Raw genomic sequence first — 27,876 nt, forward strand, 5'->3', positions numbered from 1 at the left:
ACCTGGTTGTATCAACGCATTTTAAAAGTAAACTCCCGTAAGTGTCTGTGCTCCCCCCACCCAGGAGAGAGCCTGCACTCCGTGAGGGACACACGAAAGGCTGAGTGAACGTCTGTCTGTGGTCCTTTACCTGGTGCACGGGTGTGTGAATTTATGCGGAGAGCTCTTAATTTCTGTAGTTTCTGCTAACTTGACACGGTAGTTGGCAAATGGTGACGTGTTCCATGCATTCAGGACATGATCGTGGTTACTAATAATCACTTTGTTTGGTACTGACAACTCCACAGAGAATTTACTACTGAATATCCACTTTCCAGAAGAGAAACTGAGGCGTAGGAAGTGAAGTGACTGAGTAAGAGTAAGGACTCAGACAACTGGTGTTAGTAAATTAACCCTGCAAGGAGGCCGTTAGCCTGCGGTGGCTCTAGTGATGCGGCCGCCTGTGTAAACCAACAAAAATCTAAGCCTGTCAATGCCTCAGGGTGGCGAACACTGCTGAGGACAACGAGTCACAAACCACCAGCTAGGCTTTAAAGTTATAGCAAGTCAGTCATTTCCTTGCTTTGCTTCTGCCCTTTTAAAATAAACATCTCTGCAGCTCCTGTGGCTGGAGTGCTCCTCACCATTTCCGCTTTGGTGGTGCCTGAATTGAATCTATTTTTGCTCACGTAAAGTCTTATTTTCAATATGCCTCAGTTTGTCTTGTAACATTGGTCGTAGAAGTTGGATTTGTGTCCAGTTTCTAGAACAGTGGTCGTTCTCTGGTCAGGCCTTAGGCGTTATGCATACAACGTTCCTCTTCTACCACCACCTTCTGGATGCCTCCACCCACTACCAGCTCCCGCGTATCAGATCCCCTAGATGTGGTCAGAAATGGCTTTCACATGCAGCATGCTCACATTATAATATCGCAGACACTCCTCCGTCCTCCAGCCAGCGTGTGAAGTGAAACATTACCATTCCTCTTGAAGAGCCTGCTGTGACCACTTTCCCAAACACAGCCACTCCCCAGCTGACCCTGGGTAACCACTCTTCTGAACTTGGTCTCCATCACTGCATGGATGTCTTTCTATTTAGGCTACATTTTTAAGTATTCTTCAACCTCATATAGTATTCTACTATGCTTTCTCTTCTTACTTGCTTTTCTTAGTGTTATCTTTGCTAGGTTCATCCATGCTGACACATAAAGATCTGTCTAGTTCATGTACTTCCCTCACTATGTAGGATTCCCATGTAGGGAAGTACAATAATTTATATGTGCATTTTCCTGTTGATGGACATTTAAATTGTTTCCAATTTTCAGTATGATTTCTGTTTTAAAAATTTTTTATATACTTTCTAAAGGTCACTTTACATTTACTGTTATTACAAAATATTGGCTATATTCCCTGTGTTGTACAATACATCTTTGAGCCTATCGTACACCCAGTAGTTTACATCTCTGACTTCCCCACCCCGTATTGCCCCCTCCTCCCCCTCCGCACTGGCAACCATTAGTTTGTTCTCTATATCTGTGTCTCCCCTTCTTTTTGTTATATTCGGTAGATTGCTGTATTTTTTAGATTCCATATATAGGTGATATCCTACAGTGTTTGTTTTTGTTTGACTTATTTCACTTACCACAATGTCCTCCAAGTCCATCTATGTTGCCGCAAATGGCAACATTTCTTTCTTTTTTAAGGCTGAGTAGTATGCCATTGGTTTTATGTACCGCATCTTCTTTATCCATTCATCAGTTGATGACACTTAGGTTGCTTCCATATCTTGGTAATTGTAAATACTGATGCTCCGAACATTGGGGTGCATGTATCTTTTCAAATACATGTCTTTGAAAACACGTGTTTTTGTTCTTTTTGGATTTATACCCAGGAGTGGAGTTGCGAGGTCATATGGTAGTTCTATTTTTAGTTTTTGAGGACCCTCCATACTGTTGTCCACAGTGGCTGCACCAGTTTACATTCCGACCAACAGTGTACCAGGGTTCCGTTTTCTCTAAAAATTGTAAATTTTCTTCCTGGGGTAATTGAGATGATAGTTGAATAATAACATAAGATCAGGCGAAGTCTAAAGGAATTTTAGACAAGCTGGATCGAGTAGGAAGACTTCTGTTCGCTGGCGTCTGAGTGTTAGAGAGACACCAAGACATGTGGGCCAAGTTGTGGAGAGAAGGGAAACACAGACGCAAGCTTGACACTTGGTGCAGCTTTTCTCCTTGGGGCATTTGCTGATTCAAACCTTACAGCGTAGGAGCTGAAAAGCCAAAGAGTTCAAAAGACTCTAACCACAGAAGCCAAACGGCAAGAACCGTTTTACATTGATAAACAGCATTTTAACTATGGAGAAGCAGAAAATGAAAAGAAAGAACTTTGCATTACATTTAATAAAAGTTTAGGGAGATCTTTGTGGTATATTAGTGAACTTATTTGTGGAAATTTAGCCATGTACATTGTGTTGGAGAGGCACCAAGAGTTCAAGAATTCTCACAATTTGAGTACACAGTTGCCTTACATGTAGGCATGGTGGCATCCATTTACATAACAATGATTTGGAGGATGTTGTGTTAGTCAGCTCTTGCTGTGATAATGCTTTGGAACAAATCACACCAAAGTCAGTTACATAAACAAGAATTTATTTCTCTTGGACCTATGGGCTAGCTGCAGTGGCTCTCTTTTAGACCTCTAGATGGCTAGTTTTGCTCCGTGTTTTGGGTCAGTTTGAGGTCTGTCACACACCTCTTCGTCTGGAGCCCAACTGTGAGGCTGCAGCTCCCAGGCCCTGTCTTCTCTAAAAGTTCACTGAAACATAAGAGGTGAGCCCAACCGCACAAGCCCATTTAAGGCCTCTTCTGCTCATTTAAGGCCATCATGTCTGCTCATACTTCAGTGGCCAAAACATGTCACAGATCTAAGCTGTATTTAGAATATGTGTATTTGTTTAAAGTTGGGTGCTCTCACAGAAGAATATTGCATTTTGGACAGTGTTAGCTTAGCATTTCCCTTGGCATTTGCAAACGTGATAAACGTCGTGTGCACTTTTTCACCTTTGAGAACTTTTTGAAATTGTGGGACAATTTCTATGGGAAAAGAGGAAGGTACATTTTAGAACTCAACTCTAGTTATAGCAGTGTTGGGAGAAGAATTAATGAGATAGGGTCACTACAAATGAAAGATTTGGGATTCACATATTCATAATTAACATTAGCATTCTTCAGAACATTCCTGGAGAATTGTGATGCTTGCTTTACATGATTTTATCATAAATCATTATAATCTGACCAAGCCACTTCAGTAAAACATACATCATACAGTACATCGCATTTTAGTTTTTCCTACCACTGCACAACTTCTCATCAGGCAGGAAAGGCTACATATGATATGGTTCCATTTATGCGAAATGTCCAGCAGTGGCAGATCCATACACACGGCAAATATTATACATTAGTGGTTGCCAGGGGTTTGGAACAGAGGGAAATAGGGAATGGATCCTTAAAATGGGTGTAGGTTTCCTCTTGGGGTGATGAAAATGTTTTTCAGCTGGACAGCGGTGATAGTTGCACAACATTGGGACAGTACTAAATTCCACTGAATGGTACAGTGAATTGTAAAATGATCAAAATGGTGAATTTTGTGTTCTGTTCATTTTACTACAATAAAAAGGAGAAAGAATTAGGGAAAGACTTAGAGTTTGGGAAAGTAAGGTGAACTGGTCAAGAAAAAGACAGCTCTACTGTTCAGTTTTCTCTCAGCTCTCCCAGTGCATTAATCCTCAGCAAAAAGTAGCCTGAACTTGTAGATGATAGTCATTCAACACAGTGCAGGGAAAAGTAAATAAAATAAAAGCCAACTCTTCTTCTTTAGCACATCTGTGAAAGGTTAACTTCCTGCTCAGCCACATGGACATTCATGAAGACATTTCACTTCAGGTGTCCTCTACTTCAGTACTTTACTCACAGCTCATTCACACATGTAGGCAACAGCGTTCCTTAATTCGATGGAATCTGCAGTGCTGGTTGTGACCAGTCTCATGAAAAGAAAAGGGAAAGAGGAAAAAGCCTCCACATTGACTTGGTGGTCTTGACAAAATGGATGCAGAAGACAGCTTGAGTGTCAAACTGGAAACTTATTTTCCTTTTCCTTTTCTTTTTATCTTTCCTATCAGGTCTTCTGCCCACTTCCCACCCCCTTCTTTCAAACAGGAGAGACACTAATTAGCTGCTTTGTTTTTGTTTGTGCTAAAACAACTATTGTTTTGGGTTTCTTGTTGTTCGGTGAACATTTTTGTTTTTACTGCCAAATGAGCTTCGGTGGTTGGTGTAGGGGGTCTCTTGGGAACTTAACTTTTTCCAGTTTAAGTGGGAAAGCTTTTTTGTTTGAATGGGCTTTTACTGGGTGCTTCAAGGTTTGCTCTTGGCTCTTTGATGGGGGACTGGATAGCACTGTGTTTCCTTTGAGGCTCCGATAAATAAAGGATCCTATGTCCTCCTGGGCACTTTGTGGTGATTTTGCTGTGTGTCCTCTCTAACAGCCAGATGCAGATTCCAGGAAAATGACATATAAATGAATAGAAGTAATCTAATATTTTTAGAATTTGCTTTGGCCATACTCCTGGTCTTATTCTACTTGTAGCAGATGGCTTTAAAGAGCATTAGCTATGTATATATTAAATATAATATAAATATACCGATATTAAATATTATATTGATATATAAATTTAATATGCTAATATTTATATTAATGTATAACAATTATGTATTATATTAATATATATTTTTGCCTAGCGTATATTATATACAAAATATATGGGTAATGAAATGTATTTATATGGTTAATATGTTCATAATATTAATAAGATATATCCTGTAATATTGATTATAAAACAATTATATCATAATATATAAATTATAAATATATATTTATATATATTATAAATATATAGTTATTATTATCTGATATAATACACTAGAGTTAATATATTCTATATAACACAATACGTAATGTATTAGTATAAGACAATTATATTATGTAATATAAATATAATACATCTATAAAACTATATATATTTTAATTATACATTACACATACAAGTATGTATTGCTATTTATAATTTTATTTACATAGGAATCTGTTCATCCTAACAATTGATGTAAAAATATGCAATATTTTCAATCAAATGGGCCTTAAGCTCACTACCTACACATAACTACTTTTATAATCGTGAGCCCTGTCTAACTCATGCTTCCATATCTCTCAACCTGCTTTTCTACACATGCACATAGACGACACACATTGATACACGATATATATGTATACTACCAGTTTTCAGTTCAATGTATATAACTATATAATATATATAATTATATTCCTGTGTATGTATACAAATATAAATCAAAGGTATGTGTATAGGTATGTATTTCATACGTTTATATAACTATATCATACAAATAATGTATGTGTATATAAATACCTGACTATATACATACATACACAGAAATATACTTATTTAAACAAAAGGGACCTAAATAAACATAGTTCTCTAAGAATAAAACTAGTTATGTCTCACTGTTTCAATAAGAGTTTATAGTTTTCTACTGTATGTGCTTCTATAATTGTTATGAACAATTCCCATTTGTTGAATGTTAAGTTGTTTTAATTTTTTGCCATTATTAATGAAGCTCTAAAGAATACGGTGGGCAAGATGACTTGAAAAACTCTCCTGAAGGAAAAGGGTTAGGTATGCTAGGTTAAATGTACACAACTTATTTTTAAGTGCGTGGTTGATTTTTGAAGTATGCAGTAGAAATTTCCAGGACCCATGAAAGAAGGGTGGTACATGTGTGAGAGTTATAGCTATATTAGGAGTGGGTTGAAGATCTTGATAGCTTAGAACAGAAGCTGGAAATCCTGTTTTTATGGAGCCAAGTGGCAAATATTTTAGGCTTTGTAGACCAAAGAGCAAAATTGAGGATATTATTTAGGTACTTAGGTAACCATTTAAAATGTTACCAGTTAAAATGTGAAAATTATTCATAGCTCACAGGCCATAGCAATAGGCTTGTGTCTGGATTTGTAATACAGGCCATAGTTTAGTGACACACCTGACATAGAGACTGGTTTATAAATGGCCATAACCACGTGAGAGGCAGGAGGTAAGACTCCATCCCTACTAGATGGGAAGTTAGAACTAAACCTATCTATCCCTAGTTTCACCTTCAATGAAAGGGTGTGCCAGGAGAAAAAAATATCTGTTGGCAAAGGGAGACTAAGAACAAATTCTCTTGGCCTCTGCTCTGGGTAGGAAACAGGTAGGAAATCTTGAGAATTCTGAACCCCAGATCTGTGTTCCCAGTGTTTGGGTTGCAAATTTATGTGCGGTCTTGCAAACAGAAGCTAAGAAATTAACTTAAAATGCTCCCAAATCGGTGGTATTCCAAACACAAAACTAAACCCTTTCTGGAGTGGTAGACCTTCAACACAGGCCTATAGCATTCCCACAGATAAAGTTTAGCTAAACATGAGCTCATGATCTAAATTTACACAATAATGAAGAAATCAGCTAGAAGTGGAGAGAATCAGCAAAAAACAATCAATTCCAGAATTATATTCCCAAGGCCATCCATCAGATGTTGGAATAATCAGGTGCAAGGCAGAAAATACACATAAAACTAGAACTGAAACAAGGAACAAGGATGTTTTAAAAGACTGGGTAGGATCTTTAAAACATTTTTCAAGTACATGTCATTGATAAAGCTAAAAACTCGAAGGTTGTGTAATACAGCAGATTAATCATGGAGAAGTGTGAATTTATGCTGTTTTTAAAAATATGGCAGGTCAGATTTTCTGCCTAATTATATAAGTAGATTTAGCTTTAAAAAATACACATTACTTTAAAGACTTATTGGCTGTAAAATAAGTTAAGGTTATGTCAAAGGGCTTCTCTCCAAAGAAAAGTGAGAAGTAGCAAAACACAGAAAGTCGAGGGGAAAACATGTCAATATATACATTGCGGTAGGGTGAACTAAGCCTTAGGCTAGCAACAGTGTGGACGAGCTGACCCTTAGATACTTACAACTAATCTGGAATCTTCAAAAAGTTCAACTATTTATAACTAAAAAGATTTCTTAAAATTAATAACCAAGTGTTTTAATTGACATCAGAAGAGTAAAACAATAAACCCTGAGAACATAGAAAAATAGATAATAAATATATGAGCAGAACTTAATAAAACAGAAAAAAGTATAAAATTGAGGTGATTTAGTAAGTCAAAAGAATATTCTTTGAAAAGATTTAAAAAACACACTTTGATTAAGCAAAACAAAAACATAAGTAAATAATATACAGAAAGAATCAGGACAATGTTAGAGCAGAGAATATATGAAATGCCAGTAAATTTGAACATTTCTGTAAAGTGGACAATTTCCTAGCTCCTAAAGTTTACCAAAACTGACACAAGAGGAAATTTATAGCTGGAGTTCTTTCACCAGTAAAGGAATTATGTCAATAGTTTACAATCTTTCACCAAGAAAATACCAGACCCAGCCAGATCATTTGGGAGGTGAATTCTATGGAACTTCTATTAAACAGATAACATCAATATGAACAAAGAAAAACTTCTAGAGATAGCGAAGGAAGAATTCTCCTTTATTCATCTTATGAAGTCTATAAAATCCTAATACTGAAACTAGATTAGGACTGTAAGGAAAAAGAAATTTACAGGTCAAATTTACTTGTAAATATAAAAGCAAAAATTTTAAACTATGATATTAGCTACCCAAGTTCACTAGAGTAAGAAAAAGCATGAGCAAGTTAGGTAATCCAATGAATGAAAAGGTAGTTTAATGTCAAGGATATATATCAATAGATTGAAAACACCACATTTTATTTCTTTCATCTGTCTCTTTAAAAAATGATAAGTACTTATATTGATCTCTCTTGTACTAGGCACTGTGCTAAGTCACTTACATATTTACTCCTTTAAACTTTCTATCATCCCTGCGGGAAAGTTCTATTTTGCTTCCATTTCTTAGCTAAGACTCTAACCCCCAGGAAAGTGAAGCAACATTTGTAAGTTTTTGTGGATGGTCAGTGATGGGACCAGTACAGGAACATCCAAAGTCTGTGCTTGGAAACAGTGCCCCATGTTGACACTCACATTACAGATGAAAGGAAAGGAACCATGCACTTACCATATAGATTAAGTCTCACATTACAGGTTAAAGGAAAGGAACCATGCACTTACATTATAGATTAATACCCCCATAACAGGTTAAAGGAAAAAGAAACATGTGCTTCCTCAAAAGTTGTAAAGAAAGCATATCCATTTCTTAATATATTTCCCAATTTCTTTTGCTTGTTTTCTGACCTTTGTAGTGCATTTTGCCATGAGGCAAATTTTATTTCTTATATCATTAAATGTATCCTTTTTTCTTTGTATCTGAGAAAGGTATTCCTCATGAATACTTTATTTCATGTCTCCCAGGTTTCTGATACTTTTACAGTTTCATTATTTTTTAACTTTTAACTACTTGCTGTATCTAGAATTTAGTAATGATAGCCATATTTTCCCACTTTTGTTGAATAATTTTTGCTACTGATCCAAAATGTGAATTTTATTTTAAACTCAATTCCCTTATGCTCTTGCATCTAATTTTAAGATGCTTCCTATTCCACTGGTTGTTTTGCCTATCTAAAACAAAGTGCTACCTTAGTTATAATGTAATTATAATATAATAAATGTAATTAGTAAACATAATACGACATATAATAAATAGCATATATAAAATAACAAAATATAATTTACCATATAACAAGGTCCAAGGAGAGCAATACTATACAATCACTTGAAATATCCCGCAAAAGATAGTTTATAAAATTCAATATTCATTTGTAATTTAAAAGAAAGAGTAAAATAGGGATTGATGAATGCTTCCAAAATAAGAAGAAATTATATGTCTACAAGAGAAAGAGGTAAATGATAAACTTTAGTAACACTGGCAATAAATGCAGGACAAGATGAGGATGCCTGATATAATGTTAAAGAAAAAGTATTATGTAACATTGTTTTTGCAGCACTGATGAGTTCAGTGAAAAGAGAATCTCATAGAAAAGAGTATCTCGTTCTTCTTAATGTCTGTACACTTGTCCATTGCATGAACATAACAGCTTATTTAGCCACTATGTTACTGATCTGCATCTGGATTTCTAGGTTTTCATGGAGTATTTTATTATGCACAATTGTTTCAAACACTAGGACTTCCTCTTATGTTTATATCTTTTGAAAGAAACAATATCTCCACAGATGATTTATCTGTGCTGGCTGCTAGCTGACTTTGGGTACTTCTCAGTTCTTCCCTTTACCTTCCTTGTCAATATGAAAACGGAAGGCAAGAAGGTCTCCTGTTTAGAGGCTGTCAAGATAGATCTTGGTGATAAAGTCTTGGTGGTAAAGGCTAAAAGTATCAACCCAGAACAAACGTTTTTCCAGCTGTAACTATGTGTGATTTCCTTGGCTTGATTCCGTAGAGGATGTCAGACCAGACTGTAGAATCTGCCGTCAAAGTGCTTCCAGTAGGATGAGCTAAGTCAAGTATGGTGGCATATGTAATTCAAGATAAAATATAATGTCTCCTTTTCTCTCCTAGCAAAACTTGGTGGAGTGAATGTAGAAGTCACTGTATGCTTTGAATTAAAGGAACACAATAAATCTTGTTTTGGAAGGTAAGTATTCTGGTCTCTTTGTGGAGATGAATTGGAAATTGTCTAGAAGAAGGAAAATGAGGTTAACCAAAGTTAAACTCATAAATAATTGAGCATTAATTAGATATCTGTGGTCTATGTTTGTCTTTGATCATAATTTCTCCCAATTTATAGACCTCTTTGATACTTGATGAATCCTTGTCAAAGATGCACTTAACAATGGTTATCACTTGTGTATTAGGTTTGGCCTGGGCCCTGAAGAAACTATCCTAAATTACCAGCTATGATTGTCACTTGATTTCCTCACAGAGAACAATCAGAACTCCTTGTCTTAAGTGGCTTGGAATGTGAAACTAGTTAGTCTCTTAGATATTGTTAGAGGACCCTACAGAGCCCATTGGTGAAAGTTTGGAAAACATGGGGCTTCTTAAAATTGATTCTTGTAGTGCTATAGGAAAGATCACTGAACCAAAAGGATAACGGTGTTTCTGGTTCTGTTGTTAGCATTCTCCATGGAAACACTGCTGAAGCTTCTGGACTCAATTTCCTTCCCCATATGTGAATGTCACTGAAAATATCCAACTCCATTCTATCCCCATATAACTTCAGGAACTAAGCAAAATGAAGACTCAAAATTCATTTCAAATAATGAAATGAATATATAACGTAGAATGGAACTGGGAAAATACCTGGTTTAAATTCTGGAAAGTACCAACTATACAATTCTGGATAAGTTGCTTACTCTTGCTTAGTCTAATTTAATGCCCATCTCACAGGATGTTATGATGATTAATTTAATATCTTTGTATAACACAGAGTGTTATGTAATTTCTTCTTGTTTTTCTTGAGTAAATACATATCCTTAAGCAACTCACTGTAAACAATAGTTACTTACTTGCTTAAATTACTCTTATCTTCTATTATCACCTGAACTGTGTCCTGCTCAAGTTAATATGTGGAAGTCTTAACCCCCAATACCTCGTAATCTAACTGTATTTGGAGATAAGGCCCTTAAATAGGTAACTGAGTTCAAATGAGGTCAAATGGGTGGGCTCTAATTCAATATGACTGGTGTCCTTATAAAAAGAAAATATTAGGACACAGACATGCACAGAGAGAAGACCATGTGAAGACCAAAGGAAAACATGGCATCTACAAACCAAGAAGAGATACCTCAGAAGAAATCAATCCTGTTGACACCTTATCTCAGATTTCTAGCCTCTACACCCGTGAGTGAGTAAATTTCTGTTGTTTAACCTCCTCAGTCTCTGGTACTTTGTCATGGCAGCTCTAGGAAACTAATACAACTTTTTATGGCCTCCTTGTCTCAAGTTGAAAGTTCAATATTTGGCATCATAGCTAAGAAACAAAAATATCATCTACATTCCTTGTTGTAGTCTTTCTTCCCCATTCTCATTGCTAGTAATTTCCATATTTGGGTCTGTTTTCTGTATCTTGTAAACAGAGCATTATGCTCATTTCTTGTCTTACTGCTAATATACAATAAATGTGCAGATACGAAATAGATTTTGGAGGAGTGCAACATATAGTTGGTACATGTGTGATATGTGTGTATTCATATAATTTATACTTTTTCTCTATTTTCTTCCTTTGGTGTGAGCTAAGATTCTCTGCTTTTGTGACTAGCGCTCCTGAATACTAATCCCTGAATTTAATTCACCAAAAATTGTCAAAAATAATAATCATAGGGGGAAAGAGAGAGTGATAGAGGGAGAAGAACAAACAATCAGGCAAGGGCAGTACTGTGAATTATTAGGCTCTTATTAATAAGATTATTTTAGTCTAGAGGAAATGACCGTAAGTACCATCAGTGAGCCCAGTTGGTCTTTACTGAGTGCTAGACACATCCCTGAGTTCTGTTCTTAGTCTCCAACTGTATGATGACTACTGTCTGGAAGTATTATCTGAACAACTAAAGTCACTTAATGGAAAAGGAATATGTCTTTAGAGAAGCAACAGTAATTTTTCTATCTGATTAAAAAGCAATGTTGACTGTCTGGAAACCTCAGTCATATTTGTAAGCAGAAAAGCATTGGCTATTCAAAGTGGATGACGTAAAGAGATGAGCAGAAACTTTGGCGATAGGTATACCTGGATTTAATTCTCACTTCTACCACTTGGCAGCTGGATAGCCTTAGGCAAGTTTCATACCTCCCTGAAATTCACTTAATTCAGTCTGTAAAATGGCATAATAACTTATTATAGCATCCTTTTAGGAATTTTAAATCAGTTATTGAAATAAAAGTACACACTATATAGACAAGTATGGATTCCTCAATAGGTGTTTGACCTTTCATTTCTCCAGTATCCCACCCCCATCAAATAAAGAAAAATACTTTTTTAAATTTACAAATATTTCATTATTCTAAAGTTAAAGCCATAAAAATAAAAATAATCAAATGGCCTACGATCATACCATTAGAAGAACAAAAGAATAGGTGTTCATGAGAGTTCCAAATTAGAATACAAGTTTTCATTAGGCACCTGTTTATGTATGCTATTCTGCTCTTTAAAATAAATAATTAAATTTGAAAGACTTATTTCCTCACTTTTAAGACTTTATTAGTTTACAAATTACATATCGACCTATGCTAAATATTATACCAACCCATGCTAATGAATTCAGTACAGAAAACAAAAAACACTGCACTCAAGCAAACTACATATATATGTGTGTGTGTGTGTGTGTGTATATATATATATATATATATATATATATATATATTACTTAAATGCATTTATATCCTAGCGTGTCTCATAAAGCATTGTGGTAACTCACCGGAATACAAACAATCAAATATAATGGCAAAAGCACTTAATATAAACAGGGCCAAGGAAACATAGACAGAAGATGAAGAAAAGATGAGGGAAATGTGAACAGGAGGAAGTGTAGTTAATCGAGTTGTATGTTTTGACCTTAAGATTCTCTGTGCGGGGACTTCCCTGGTGGCACAGTGGTTGGGAATCCACCTGCCAGTGCAGGGAACATGGGTTTGAGCCCTGGTCAGGGAAGATCCCACCTGCCGCAGAGCAAATAAGCCCGTGTGCCACAACTACTGAAGTCCCAGCGCCTAGCCCGTGCTCCACAACAAGAGAAGCCACAGCAATGAGGAGCCTGCACACCACAACGAAGAGTAGCCCCCACTCGCCCCAACTAGAGACAGCCTGTGTGCCACAACAAAGACCCAACACGGCCAAAAATAAATAATAAATAAATTTATTTAAAAAAAAGATTCTCTGTGGATAAAACAACATGTAAATAATTGGTTACAAAGCCACATTATTTGAAGGTGCCAGACTGCATATTAACAGTCTGACACAAAGGGACAGCACAGGAAAACGATTCAAAGATAGAGATTTTTAAATATTTGCAGTTTGAAACCTTTTAGAGCACGTGTAATGAGCTCGACACACATTTCAACACTCAACATGTTAATCACATGTTCAAAGTATGTCTCAAAGTCATTGGAAATAGCTGTTGTCTCTGTCCCTGGTATCCAAAACTGATCTGTGATGTGTAAAACTCAGGAGGTATTGATATCCACTTTTTGGCATCTGAACAGGAAACAAAGTTGTTTCGCAGTGATAATAAAGAATGAAGTAAATGCAAAAGGATACAAAAGACAAAGTACTGAGGGAATGTATTAACAGAATGAGTCAAACTAAATTGTGGTGAACTGGGGCCTACGATTGTACACACTCCATGGAAATACCCCAGCCTAAATACTGGCATAGGAGGAAGGGTACTGCGAAGCCCATCACAGTATAATCCTTTAAAATGTCCCTTTCAAGGTTGGCTCCACTCAACACTGAGTATAGGAAATCTTCCCATCAGGCAGAAACACTGGCTGCCCAATGATTGACCAAGAAATTAACACACTAATGAATAAACGATGCTAATTTATTTCTATCCCTGACAATGGGAAACAGCACACACTCTGTGTCAATGGTATGTCCTCCTTCCCACTTTTCTAAGTGGTAAATTATGTTTTTCCCTTCATTGCTTTATATCATGTGTGGCAGGCATGATGGGAAATGGCTATCAATGGTTCTGTTATTGATTTCTACCTTCCTTTCACTGTGGCTAAAGAAGATACTTTGTATGATTTCAATTTCTTAAAAATGTATTGGTACTTGTATTGTGGCCTAACATATGGTCTTTCCCGGAGAGTGTTCCATGTGTACTTGAGAAAAAGGTGTATTCTGCTGTTGTTGAGTGGAGTGATCTATATACAGCTGTTAGGTTTAGTTGGTTAAATGTGTTATTCAGTCCCCCTACCTCTCTACTGATCTTCTGTCTAGATGTGTTTTCCATTATTGAAAGCAAGGTATTGATCTCCAACTATTATTTTAGAACTATCTATTTCTTCCTTCAATTCTGTCAATGTTTGCTTCACATATTTGGGGGTTGTTTGGTACATATATGTTTATAGTTGTTCTATGTTCTTGATAGATTGAACTTGTTATCAACATATAGTGGCCTCCTTTTCCTCTTGTGATAGTTTTTGATTTAAAGTTTATTTTGTGTGATAGTAACATAGCCATCCCAGATCTATCTTCCTTCCTTCCTTCCTTCCTTTCTTTTTCTGTCTCTCTTTCCTTCTTTTTTGTTACTATTTGCATGGGATATTTTATTCTATGCTTTAACTTTCAAGCAACTTGTGTCTTTTGAAATCAAGTGAGATTTTTGCGGACAGCATATACTTGGATTATGGTTGTTTTTAAAGTCCATTCTGCCAATGTTTATCTTTTCATTGGAGAGCTTAATCCACTTACTTTTTCAAAAATTACTGATGAGGAAGAACTTAATTCTGTCTATTTCCTGCTTGTTTTCTGTATGTCTTATGCATTTTTTGCCCCTCATTTACTCCATTACTGACTTCTGTGCTTAGCCGATTTTCTTGTGGTGAACTCTTGATTCCCTTTTCATTTCTTTTTGCATATGGTCTATTGATATTTTCTTTGTGGTTATCAAGAAGATGACATTTACCATTCTAAAATTAAAACAATATAATTTCAATTGAAACCAACTTCAGTAGCACACAGAAACTCTGTTCCTCTACAGTTCTGTTCCTCCTCTTTACATTATTATTGTCACAAATTACACCTTTTTACTTTGTGAGCCCAATAACATGGATTTATGATTATTTTATACATTTGTTTTTTCAATCATGTAAGAAATAAAAAGTAGAGCTACAAGCCAATAACACAATACTGGCTTTAGTATTTGCCCATGTATTTATCTTTACTGGAGATTTCTATTTCTTTCTACAGCTTCGAGATGCTGTCTAGTGTCCTTTCATTTCAACCTGAAGGTTCAATTTAGCATTTCTCATAGGGCAGTGGTAGGAAGTTGTAAAATAAATGCCCTCAGCCTTTGTTCATCTGGGAATGCGTTAATTTCTCCCTACGTTTTGAAACCAGTTTGGCCAAATATAGAATTCTTGGTGGACAATTTTTTTTCTTTCAGCACTTTAAATATGGCTGGCCTCTTGCTTCCGTGGTTTCATATAGGAAATTAGCTCTAATCTTTTTGAGGATCCCTGCTTTGTAACAAATTTCTTTTTTCTTTCTCCTTTGGGAGAAAAGATTCTTTCTGTGTCATTTGGCTTCTGAGAGTTTGATTATACTGGTTTTTGCTGTGGGGTTCTTTGAGTTTCTCTTAGTCCTGAAATCAGCCAAAGATTTATAGCAACCAAACACATAGTGAACCAGGGAAGAGGCAATTTGAAAATGGCAGGAAAGCTTTGTGGCATTTTTACTTGCCCTTGCCCCATCCACTGTTAGTGTAGTGATGGTCTTAAAGTGGTGGAGTCTTAATGCAGTGATAGTCTTAAAGTAACAGCAGACCATTCCTAGAATGGGACCCTCAATCCTGCTTCAGGAGGGAGCAGAAGAGACTGTACTCTCAGATTATTATGTGTATCTGTTCTAACCTGTCTGGGAGCTACCTGAAGGACTGACACAAGATGCTTATCTCTGTCTTAGCTAACTTGGAACACAGTCTGGAAAAGCAGCGGTCAATGCTCAAAAAAGTGCAAGTTGAACTAACAAAGCACAGATGGCTGGGGCAGAAGACTGTGCATTGAAATACAGTAGACCACAGAAGATGCAGGAGCCAAAGTTGGGGGAGATTCTTTGGGAAATTAGAACCTACAAAAAGTACACATGTGTCCAGAGAAATTAGGAAAGCCACATGCATACTCGAGATAAGATGCATGTTCTGAAAACACCAGAGGAGTCTCTAAGCTTTTACCATGGGCTGAGCCCTGAACTCAATGCAGGTCAGCTAAATGTTGAAGGAGTGATCCAGCAATCTGCACAATGGGCAGAGGTGTGTGGTTTTGGGTGTGCATGTGGATGTGCTTGTGTGTATTTATTTTTGTTTGTTTTAGGTGCAGGAATTCAAGGAAATCTCTGTCAAAACATTAGCTAAACATGAACTAAAGGAACAGAGACTTCGGTGCATACATACGATAAGGAAAACAGTCATTGCAAAAATAGTTTGGAAAGGTCCCTAAACAAACAGACTACTACAGCCTCCAACAATCAAAAGCCCAGGAAACCCTGGGAAAGTGGGAGAATCTGATTTCCATAGATACCACATTATAATATTTGAAAGACAAATTTTCAACCAAAAAAATCACAAGGTATACAAAGACATGGAAAAGTATGGTCCATTTAAGAAAACAAATTAATTGATGAAACCATCCCTAATGAAGCCCAGACATTTCTCCACTGCATATTCTTGCCTCCTTTGTCATAGATTCATTGACCATAAGTGCATGGGTTTCTTTCTGGGCTCTCTATTCTGTTCCAGTGATCGATGTTTTTGTGCCAGTACCATGCTGTTTTGATTACTGTAGGTTTGTAGCATAGTCTGAAGCCAGGGAGCATGATTCCTCCAGTTGTGTTCTTCTTTCTCAAGACTGTTTTAACTATTCAGGATCTTTTGTGTTTCCATACAAACTTTAAAATTATTTGTTCTAGGTCTGTGGAAAATGCCCTTGCTATGTTGATACAGACTGCATTGAATCCGTCGATTTCCTTGGGTATGATGGTCACTTTAACAATATTAATTCTTCCAATCTGTGACCATGGTATATCTTTCCAGCTGTTTGTGTCATCTTTAATTTCTTGTATCAGTGTCATATAGTTCCCTGGGTACAGGTCTTTTACCTCCTTAGGCAGATTTATTCTTCTGTATTTTATTCTTTTTTACGCGATTGTAAATGGGATTGTTTCCTTAATTTCTCTTTCTGATAGTTCACTGTTAGTGTATAGAAATACAGTAGATTTCTAGATATAAATTCTGTATCCTGCAAATTTACCAAGTTCATTTTTGAGCTCTAATAATTTTTGGATGGTGTCTTTCAGATTTTCTATGGATCATGCCATCTGCAAACAGTGACAGTTTTACTTTTTCCTTTCCATTTTGGAGTCCTTTTATTTATTGACTTTTCTTGTCTGATTGCTGTGGCTAGGACTTCCAAAAGTACCTTCAATAAAAGTGGTGAGAGTGGGCATCCTTGTCTTGTTCCTGATCTTAGGGGAAATGCTTTCAGCTTTTCACCATTGAGTATGTTAGCTATGAGCTTGTCGTATATGGCCTTTATTATGTTGAGGTATGTGTTCCCTCTATGCCCACTTTCTGGAGAGTTTTTACCATGAATGGATATTGAATTTTTTTCAAAAGCTTTTTTTTCATCTATTGAGATAATCATATGGTTTTTAGTCTTCAATTTGTTACTGTGATGATAAGAGACCTAAGAGAGCTACAGAGGCTAAGTGACCTATCCTTCCCTGAATGGGTAGGTATCCTTGTTCTGCCTTCTAATTGAGTTAGTATCTGAGTAAAGAACTGCCAGGTGTCATTTAGTTCACAATACACTGTTGTGGCAATATAGAAATGAATTTGTCTAAATCATTTGGCTTTTCTAAATTATAGTAAATGAATATACTGAATGAATACTTCAACTTAAGGAAATGCTCTTAAAGATATATTAATGTAGGCACTTCAGCGGAGAATTGAAAACAAAACAAATAATTCAGGTAAAATTAAAGTACACTCAGTTGTATCCAGTTTCCTCTTGTAAATCTCTCTTTTTCATTTGAGTGGACAGTCACTGGAGAATATCTGACTTGGGGCTAAGGAAATCTAAGCCTTCTTGGCCACACTGTATTCTCTTATGTCGTTTAATAAAGACACCAGTTGGGTTGCTGAAAAAATAGTGGGAAAAATCAATGCCTCACATCCAAAGGGCAGCTCTTGAAAATATGTGGATTGTTGTAGTCATTTTGCTCTTCTGGCCTCAGAAGTTCTAATCTTAACCTTAGCCCCTCATGCAGAGAGACTTTTTAAACCAATTTGCACATTACTCATTATGTGACTGTTGAATAAGAGAAACCCAGCTCTTTTCCTGTGCTTTCAAGCAGTTATCTTCTTCAAAACTTTGTTTGGATTGTTATACCTTAATCTTGCCTGGCAAGGGACTTATGGGAAGGTTGTTATTGTTTGAAAGTTTGGTGCCAGTATCTGCAAAGAAAGAAGAAAGTAAAGAAGGAAAGGTGTGTTTATCAAACATCCCAATAGTGAAAGTGTGTGAAAGCAACTTTTGAAAAAGTGAATCTGTCAGAGTTCAGCCATATTATTACATTTTATTTTATTCATTGAACATAAATAATTATCAGTGAATCCTTTCTAGATTTTCTAGTTTCCCAAAGTTCCCTGTATTCACATTCTAAGGTGAAAAATGGTATTTTAAGTCACTGCTCTCCACCTTATATTATTTATAATCACTCCTCATGACCTCTTCCTTCAAAGAAACGTGATCCTGAGAAGTGTCCTTTGTTTGTCTTTGTGGAATAAGTGATGGGGATGCATCCTGGAGACCTGTGAGATGTTTAAATTGTGGCCTAATGAAACTAGGATGGAGAGTTCTGGAAAGATCTGGAAAGATGGCTGGTAGAGTGTGGTCAGATGTGGGAGAAGAGACGCGTACCGAGAGAGGGAGAGGAAATTTTCAGAGGGAGACAATTAAACAAATAATTCAATAAGTTTTGTTGTGTGGTGTGGGATGCAAGCCTTTCTCTCCCCCTTTCCTTCACAATCTCTTTGTTAAAGACTGTGTTTTTCATTAGTTTTACTAAGATAGGATTTGCCGTTTTGTTTGGATACTGAGAATGGACCCATGGAAACAGTTACATTTGGGTTATCTCTGACTATCTTTAATGAAGAACATAAATATTGGCCACACTATCTATGCACATGCTATCACCATGCCTTTTTTGTTCTCTGTTCATATATCTAAGTCCTCTTCTTTGAGGTCAATCTCAAATCTCATCTGAAATGTACATTTATTGATAGATTCAAGCCATAATGAACTGTCCCTTCTTTGTGCTCCTTAGGCTCTGATTATTTATAAAAACTCATTTTTGAACTTAGACCCTGTCCAATATGATATATTACTTATTTCATCAGCATATGTTATATCCTCAACACAGTTATAAGCTTTTGTGGGGCTGGGATCATACATTCTGTAATTTTTCTCAGTACTTACACTTACTTTGATAGAAAGCGCATTCATTCATCTAAACATCATTTATTGAGTGTTAATTAAATGTCTCAACTCAGTCAATATTGTTTGAGTGAATGCATGCATGAATGAGGGAGTATGCAATAGGTAGCCTAATGTACCGCCCGATGTGAAAAAACCAAAAGCATAAACACAAAAGCAAGCCGAAAAGTGGCCCAGGACTTTCTGTAAAATATCCTGCTTTTGTTGGATGAGGCCATGAAAATCAAGATGCTCCTGAAAGGTCTTAAGAGCTGACCAAGAATAGTAAACAATTGAAATTCTCTCAGGCTTATTCAACCCTATCACTGGACACATTTATACCTCTCAGGAATGTTATTAAAAGAAGAGATTAATAAAGCTTTTATAGATGAGTTGATAAATCTCTAAACATTTAAATCTTCATTTCCTCCTAGGTTTCTCTAGTTTGGGTTTCCAAAAGATTTCAAGAAACCACAGGATAATTAAAAAATTAGACATTATCTTTCTTACCTTCATGTTTTTTGATGGTAAACACATTTTATTTTCTCCATAGTGCTGCCCAATTTCCACCAGTACAGTTCTTAAGTGAATTTTGCTCTGGATGGTGGGATATATAAGATGTAAATGAATTGTTTGTATATGTTTTAGAATTCTTCTACAGGGCCTGGCCATGGAAATGCATTGAATCTTACTTAAATAAGTAAAGGAACTTCCTCAGAATTATTATTTTATTCTGGTTAGGATACTCTCTGCCCTGGTTTGTTAAAATTTCCCTCTAGAGTGGTTTTAATTTTGTTTCTGATAGGGTCCTAGGATTTATTGCCACACCCATCCTGCATCTGGTTTTCTTTGAATTCCTCTCCTTGCAGTTTCTGATTCATACAGGGCCTTACAGGTTAGTGACAACCTGGCCATCACAACTCTGGGAAGGACAGGCCTACTTTTCAGAGGTGCTGATGTTTTCTGTACCTGAAGGTTTTCAAGAGATATCAATCTTCCTCACCACCTCCCTTGGCCCTCTTAATGGACTAAGCAGTTCCTCATGAAAGTTCTGTAGGATATCTGTACTAACTTCTCCATATTGTTCCATCCTGAGTCTAAATTCCTGGCCTCAAGGTAATGTTAGATTTCTAGCTCCAGCCCCTATGTACATAAGGCCTCTACTAAGGAACAGAACGCATACACATCAGTCTGCTCTTATTTCTCTGGATTTAATTTCTCTGTTACTTTCTGAAACATGCAGGTGCTCCTTTCTTTCTTTTAATCTCAGCTATGTGCTTTTAACATTTTGAAAACTGACCCAGAATTTACATGTGTCTCCAGTAAGAGTACATTAAATTGAGCTTAGTCTGCTCTTCTACTGGCATATTTGAGATCCAAATAATTTGCTACTTAACTGGATTCAGTTACCTGTATATTTCAGGCACCTAAAACTCACCATGTTCCAAATTTCCCCCTTTATAGTTAGTAATTTTCTTGGGAATCTGGATAACATTAGATGGAATAAAGTTAGTGAGTGGCCCAGGATTGCCTGAAATTTTGTTTGTCAGAGTGGCCAGGGAAAGTTAAGCAAAGAAGCAAACCAAATGAAAAACAGAATCACATTATTATGGCTGAGACAAGATTCCATGCAGAACTCTCTGTAGAGCTGGGTTGGGTCATAACTTATGCCAGAGCTCTAGGTGGGGTTGACACCATCTCATGCCAAGCTCTCAGTTCTGGGCTAATGTCATCTCTGGTCCACTCTATGGAGTGGAAACTTTGGAGGAATGGCCAATGTGTTCCACAGTGTAGGAAGAGGGAAATTGTGAACGTTACTTTCTAAATTGTGGAGGAACTAACCACTGTAAATGTGCCTTGAACTATGGTGTTTAATTTGACCAGTCAGATCAATGACTTTCCCCTTGAATGAAATGCTGCTACGTATATGAGCAGAAAAACAAAACTGGTATAAGGAATAGATAGCTAGTGGGAAGCAGCCGCATAGCCCAGGAAGATCAGCTCTGTGCTTTGTGACCACCTAGAGGGGTGACATAGGGCGGGTGGGAGGGAGGGAGTTGCAAGAGGGAAGAGATATGGGGACATATGTATATGTATAACTGATTTACCTTGTTAGAAAGTGGAAACTAACACACCATTGTAAAGCAATTATACTCCAATGAAGATGTTTAAAAAAAAACTAGTGTAAGGAGCTGGAGAGACTGGGAGTCTTATTTTCCCAGCAATTAACTTTTCCTCGACCATGACCTTCCTTTTGAGTCTCCTAGACCTTGGGGATGATAGCAACCCCTTGGGTTGGGGGATGGCAACCCCATCTTCACTAGAACCTCTATAGTTAACTTTGATTTTTCCCACACCGTCTATCCATCCCATGTATGCAGTCAGACATTTGATCTTGGACTTTTACTGACAAAATATCCTTGAATATAACCATTTCTTTTCACTGCCACTGCTACTGCTTTTGTCACTGCCTTAACTAGAGCTTTAACTTTAAGTTCTTTATATAAATATCTAAATATCTATATATAAATAAAATATACAAATAAATAAAATGTAATATTAATTTTGATGATTTAAAAGTCTTTTCTTGATAAAGACTTTTCCTGATAAATATACACAATATCTTATATAAATATTTGTGTATTATCTGTTCTTTTCTTAGAATTTTAGTCATATGATTCTATCTCTTGGTATGTCTAGAACTTTTTGATTGAATGCTGACTATTTTATTTGGCTTTTAAAATTTTTCTCAGTGGAAATGTTGTTTTGCTTCAAAATATTTTACTCTACCTGGAAGTAGCAAATCTTCAAATTACAATTTGTTAAATGCTTTGAAATATCAATACTATAGGTGTCACAAAATCTAGAAAAATGACATTTGAAAATTAACTACTGCCAGATGTGTCTCTATAAAACTTTTTCCCCACTCTTGTAGCTATATATTCTTTAACTGCCTCCTGTTTTAGAAATAAAATTGTAAGAAATAAACTTTGTAGTTTATAGACATAGATTTCTTTTCACATGGTTGATTAGAGTTTGCTTTTAGTTATTAATAGTTTAGAAAAGTTTATTTCAGCATCACAATTTATTATTGATAATGTCGCATTAATGTTCATTGTTAACTTTGAGAAAACCTCTATGGATTACTTCCTCATAAATATTTACTATTATAAATGCATTACTGATTTCAGTACTGCTATAGGTTTGTGCATTACAGGAATTCTGATAAAATACTCATTGACACCATTCCATTACACACATTATTGATGGGGTATATTCTTTTATTTCTTTCTTTATTTATTTTTGACTGTGTTGTGTCTTCGTTGCTGTGCGCAGGCTTTCTCTAGTTGCAGCGACTGGGGGATACTCTTTGTTGCGGTGTGCAGGCTTCTTATTGTGGTGGCTTCTCTTGTTGCAAAGCACAGGCTCTAGGCACACAAGCTTCAGTAGTTGTGGCTCGCAGGCTCAGTAGTTGTGGCTCACGGGCTCTAGAGCGAAGGCTCCATAGTCGTGGCACACGGTCTTAGTTGTTCCGCGGCATGTGGGATCTTCCCGGACCAGGGCTCGAACCCGTGTCCCCTGCATTGGCAGGTGACTTCCTAACCACTGTGCCATCAGGGAAGCCCCTGGAGTATATTGGTTATTTTTTTTTTTGCGGTATGCTGGCCTCTCACTGTTGTGGCCTCTCCCCGTTGTGGGGCACAGGCTCCGGACATGCAGGCTCAGTGGCCATGGCTCACGGGCCTAGCTGCTACGTGGCATATGGGATCTTCCCGGACTGGGGCACGAACCCGTGTCCCCTGCATCGGCAGGCAGACTCTCAACCACTGCACCACCAGGGAAGCCCTGGGGTATATTCTTGACAGAAGGAAATTTCCGTTTTGACTAAGCATTGAAGAAAACTGAATCTTTGACTTATCCTTCACATGCCTGATGATTGAAATAATTTTCCACAGAATAACTTCTGGTTTTATACTTTTCAGTTCTTTTTTTCTTCTTCAAACGCACATGCTTTGAGAGCTGTGAAGTGCAAGACATGGCTATATTGTAAGGTGGTTTTTGTCCTTACGCTTCTGTGTCTTGTGCTAGTTAAGTCAGTAGAGTAGTCAGTAAGAGTACTGGAAGTTATTCCTGTAATGGGATATTATATAGTCAGTTACATATGGTGGTGTCTGAAAATCACATAATAGCCTCACTTAAAACATCTCCTTAGCCAGATTTCAAGAAAGCCTGTGACCAATCCAATATGATCCAACATAGCAGAATATGATAGAAGGAAAATTGACAAAGAAATAGACGCTGGACTTACCTGATGGAAATTAAAATATCTCACTTTTGACAATTTTCCAAAAACCTATAATTACATGAACTAATTTCTAGGGTTCTTCGTAGGACCTAAAAAGGAACCCATAGAGTTGTGGAACAACAATAGAAGCTACTGTGATGAGAAGCCCGGACACCGCAACAAAGAGTAGCCCCCGCTCGCCGCAACTAGAGAAAGCCTGCACGCAGCACTGAAGACCCAACGCAGCCAAGATAAAAATAAATAAATAAATAAAAATAAATTTATCTTTTAAAAAGTGATACTCAGGTTTGAGGCATGAGAAATTTGATGAGGAGAAATTAGCTCATGTTTGCAGAACTTTTAAAATATCAAACTCAGTCTCTAAGATTTTAGCATTCTATACAACATCGGTTACTTATTAGTGGTTTGGGAAGGCCAATTTAAAAGTTTCTCATCTTACTGTATTGAAATTCACGGCCCTAATGTTCTCCACGTTGACTATATGAATGATGAAGAAAAGTCAATCATGTATTTCATTTCCAACTGGACAGAAAACAATATTTTGAAAAGTGTTTGGCCTACTGACTTTTGATTTCTTCTAAGGCAAATGGATAGGTAATTTTTATTCCCTGATTAGGAGAAAAATGGGGGAAGAGGGCAGGGTTAAGAATTAAGATTTCAAGAGCATGAGAGGTAGATGGCCAACCATAGTTCCTAAGGTTCGGTGCCTGTAACTGTTGCCGCTGCTTAAGCGTGCCAAAGCAGTGGTACGGCTGCTGCGCTCGTGTTTGCTACCACTAGAAACATTCTTGCCAGTAGTGGCGGCAGCGGGACTCAATTACTCCCTTTTTTCACTCTCTCCAGAAGCTCCAGATGGCGTCTTCCATGGGCAACATGGCCGACAGCACAGAACCAACGAAACGTATGCTTTCCTTCCAAGGGTTAGCTGAGCTGGCACATCGAGAATATCAGGCAGGAGATTTTGAGACAGCTGAGAGACACTGCATGCAGCTCTGGAGACAAGAGCCAGGCAATACTGGTGTACTTTTATTACTTTCATCTATACACTTCCAGTGTCGAAGGCTGGACAGATCTGCCCACTTTAGTACTCTGGCAATTAAACAGAACCCTCTTCTGGCAGAAGCCTATTCGAATTTGGGGAATGTGTACAAGGAAAGAGGGCAGTTGCAGGAAGCAACTGAGCATTACCGGCATGCATTGCGTCTCAAACCAGATTTCATCGATGGTTATATTAACCTGGCAGCCGCTTTGGTAGCAGCAGGCGACATGGAAGGAGCAGTACAAGCTTACGTCTCTGCTCTTCAGTACAATCCTTCTTTGTACTGTGTTCGCAGTGACCTGGGGAACCTGCTCAAAGCCCTGGGTGGCTTAGAAGAAGCCAAGGCATGTTATTTGAAAGCAATTGAGATGCAACCGAACTTTGCAGTAGCTTGGAGTAATCTTGGCTGTGTTTTCAATGCACAAGGGGAGATTTGGCTTGCAATTCATCACTTTGAAAAGGCTGTCACCCTTGACCCCAATTTTCTGGATGCTTATATCAATTTAGGAAATGTCTTCAATGAGGCACGGATTTTTGACAGAGCTGTGGCAGCTTACCTTCGTGCCCTAAGCTTGAGTCCAAATCATGCAGTGGTACATGGCAACCTGGCTTGTGTATACTATGAGCAAGGCCTGATGGATCTGGCAATAGACACCTACAGGCGAGCTATTGAATTGCAACCACATTTCCCTGATGCTTACTGCAACTTAGCCAACGCTCTCAAAGAGAAGGGCAGTGTTGCTGAAGCAGAAGATTGTTATCGTACAGCTCTCCGGCTGTGTCCCACCCATGCAGACTCTCTGAATAACCTAGCCAATATCAAAGGAGAACAGGGAAACAGTGAAGACGCGGTTCACTTGTATCGTAAAGCATTAGAGCTCTGCCCAGACTTTGCTGATGCCCATTCAAATTTAGCAAGTGTATTGAAGCAGCAGGGAAAACTGCACGAAGCTCTGATGCATTATAAGGAGGCTATTCGAATCAGTCCTACCTTTGCTGATGCGTACTGTAATATGGGAAACACTCTATGGGAGATGCAGGATGTTCAGGGAGCCTTAGAGTGTTATACTCGTGCCGTGCAGATCAACCCTGCATTTGCGGATGCCCACAGCAATCTGGCTTCCATTCACCAGGATTCAGGGAATATTCCAGAAGCAATTGCTTCTTATCGCACTGTTCTGAAGCTTCAACCTGATTTTCCTGACGCTTATTGTAATTTGGCTCATTGCCTGCAGGTTGTCTGTGATTGGACAGACTATGATGAGCGAATGAAGAAGTTGGTCAGCATTGTGGCTGACCAGTTGGAGAAGAATAGGTTGCCTTCTGTGCAGCCTCATCATAGTATGCTCTATCCTCTTCCTCATGGCTTCAGGAAGGCTATTGCTGAGAGGCATGGGAACCTCTGCTTGGCTAATATAAGTGCCCTTCATAAACCACCGTATGAACATATAACAGACTTGAAGCTCAGTGATGGTCGACTGCGTGTAGGATACGTGAGTTCTGACTTTGGGAACCATCCTACTTCTCACCTTATGCAGTCTATTCCAGGCATGCACAGTCCTGATAAATTTGAGATATTCTGTTATGCCCTGAGCCCACATGATGGCACAAACTTCCGAGTGAAGGTGATGGCAGAAGCCAATCATTTCACTGATCTTTCTCAGATTCCATGCAATGGGAAAGCAGCTGATCGCATCCATCAAGATGGTATACACATCCTTGTAAATATGAATGGTTATACCAGGGGTGCTCGAAATGAACTCTTTGCTCTCAGGCCAGCTCCTATTCAGGCAATGTGGCTGGGGTACCCTGGGACTAGTGGCGTGCTTTTCATGGATTATATCATCACTGATCAGGAAACGTCACCTGCTGAAGTTGCTGAGCAGTATTCTGAGAAACTGGCTTATATGCCCCATACGTTCTTTATTGGTGATCATGCTAATATGTTCCCTCACCTGAAGAAAAAAGCCGTCATCGATTTTAAGTCCAATGGGCACATTTATGACAATCGGATTGTGCTGAATGGCATCGACCTCCAAGCATTTCTTGATAGTCTATCAGATGTGCAAATAGTCAAGATGAAATGTCCTGATGGAGAAGACAACGCAGACAGCAGTAATACAGCTCTTAATATGCCTGTCATTCCTATGAATACTGTTGCAGAAGCAGTTATTGAAATGATTAACAGAGGACAAATTCAGATTACAATGAATGGATTCAGTATTAGCAATGGCCTGGCAACTACCCTGATCAACAATAAGGCTGCCACTGGAGAGGAGGTTCCCCGTACCATTATTGTAACCACACGTTCTCAGTACGGGTTACCGGAAGATGCCATTGTGTACTGTAACTTTAATCAGTTATACAAAATTGACCCATCTACTTTGCAGATGTGGGCAAATATTCTGAAGCGTGTTCCCAATAGTGTACTGTGGCTGTTGCGTTTTCCAGCAGCAGGAGAAGCTAATATTCAACAGTACGCACAAAATATGGGCCTTCCCCCAAACCGTATCATTTTTTCCCCTGTTGCTCCTAAAGAGGAACATGTTCGGAGAGGCCAGCTGGCTGATGTCTGCTTGGACACTCCACTCTGTAATGGCCACACCACAGGGATGGATGTCCTTTGGGCAGGGACCCCCATGGTGACTATGCCAGGAGAGACTCTTGCTTCCCGAGTTGCAGGTTCCCAGCTCACTTGTTTAGGCTGTCTTGAGCTGATTGCTAAAAATCGGCAAGAATATGAAGAGATAGCTGTGAAACTGGGAACTGATCTCGAATACCTGAAGAAAATTCGTGGCAAAGTCTGGAAGCAGAGAACATCTAGCCCTCTGTTCAACACCAAACAATATACAATGGAACTAGAGCGGCTCTACCTACAGATGTGGGAGCATTATGCAGCCGGCAACAAACCTGATCACATGATTAAGCCGGTTGAAGTCACTGAGTCGGCCTAAATAATGACTGTGTGCCCAGGAGAATTACCCCTGTAGCTGAGCCTCAACCTTCTGGGGGAAAGGGAACTACTTTTTCAATATCATGGTGCAGATGGGTGACAGACAATGATAAGAAATAGCACAGCCAGACTTGCTTCCTGCATGGTCACGATAGGGAGAAACCCAAGAGATGCGAAACTGCTGTTCCACAAGGAGTCTCCATCGAATTTTGCAGCAGCCAGGTGTCTGGAAGGTCTGGAAGGTGAGTCTGGAAGGTAAGTCTGGAAGGTCTGATCTCCCTTGGTCTTCCAGGGGATGGATGGTTAAT

General features: G+C 38.0%; 1 protein-coding gene across 1 annotated transcript; it reads left to right on the forward strand.

The window, feature by feature from the left end:
- On the forward strand, positions 1-27,569 carry LOC308609988 (UDP-N-acetylglucosamine--peptide N-acetylglucosaminyltransferase 110 kDa subunit-like; the record flags this gene model as incomplete). Its single annotated transcript, XM_081259257.1, has 2 exons — positions 1-37; positions 24,420-27,569. The coding sequence occupies exon 2, from the start codon at positions 24,429-24,431 to the stop codon at positions 27,567-27,569; it is 3,141 nt and encodes a 1,046-aa protein (XP_081115383.1). The 5' UTR covers positions 1-37; positions 24,420-24,428.
- Positions 27,570-27,876: the final 307 nt, after the last annotated feature.

This window comes from Mesoplodon bidens (assembly GCF_964165515.1).
Source record: "Mesoplodon bidens genome assembly, contig: HAP1_SCAFFOLD_671, whole genome shotgun sequence".
Taxonomy (NCBI): Eukaryota; Metazoa; Chordata; class Mammalia; order Artiodactyla; family Ziphiidae; genus Mesoplodon; species Mesoplodon bidens.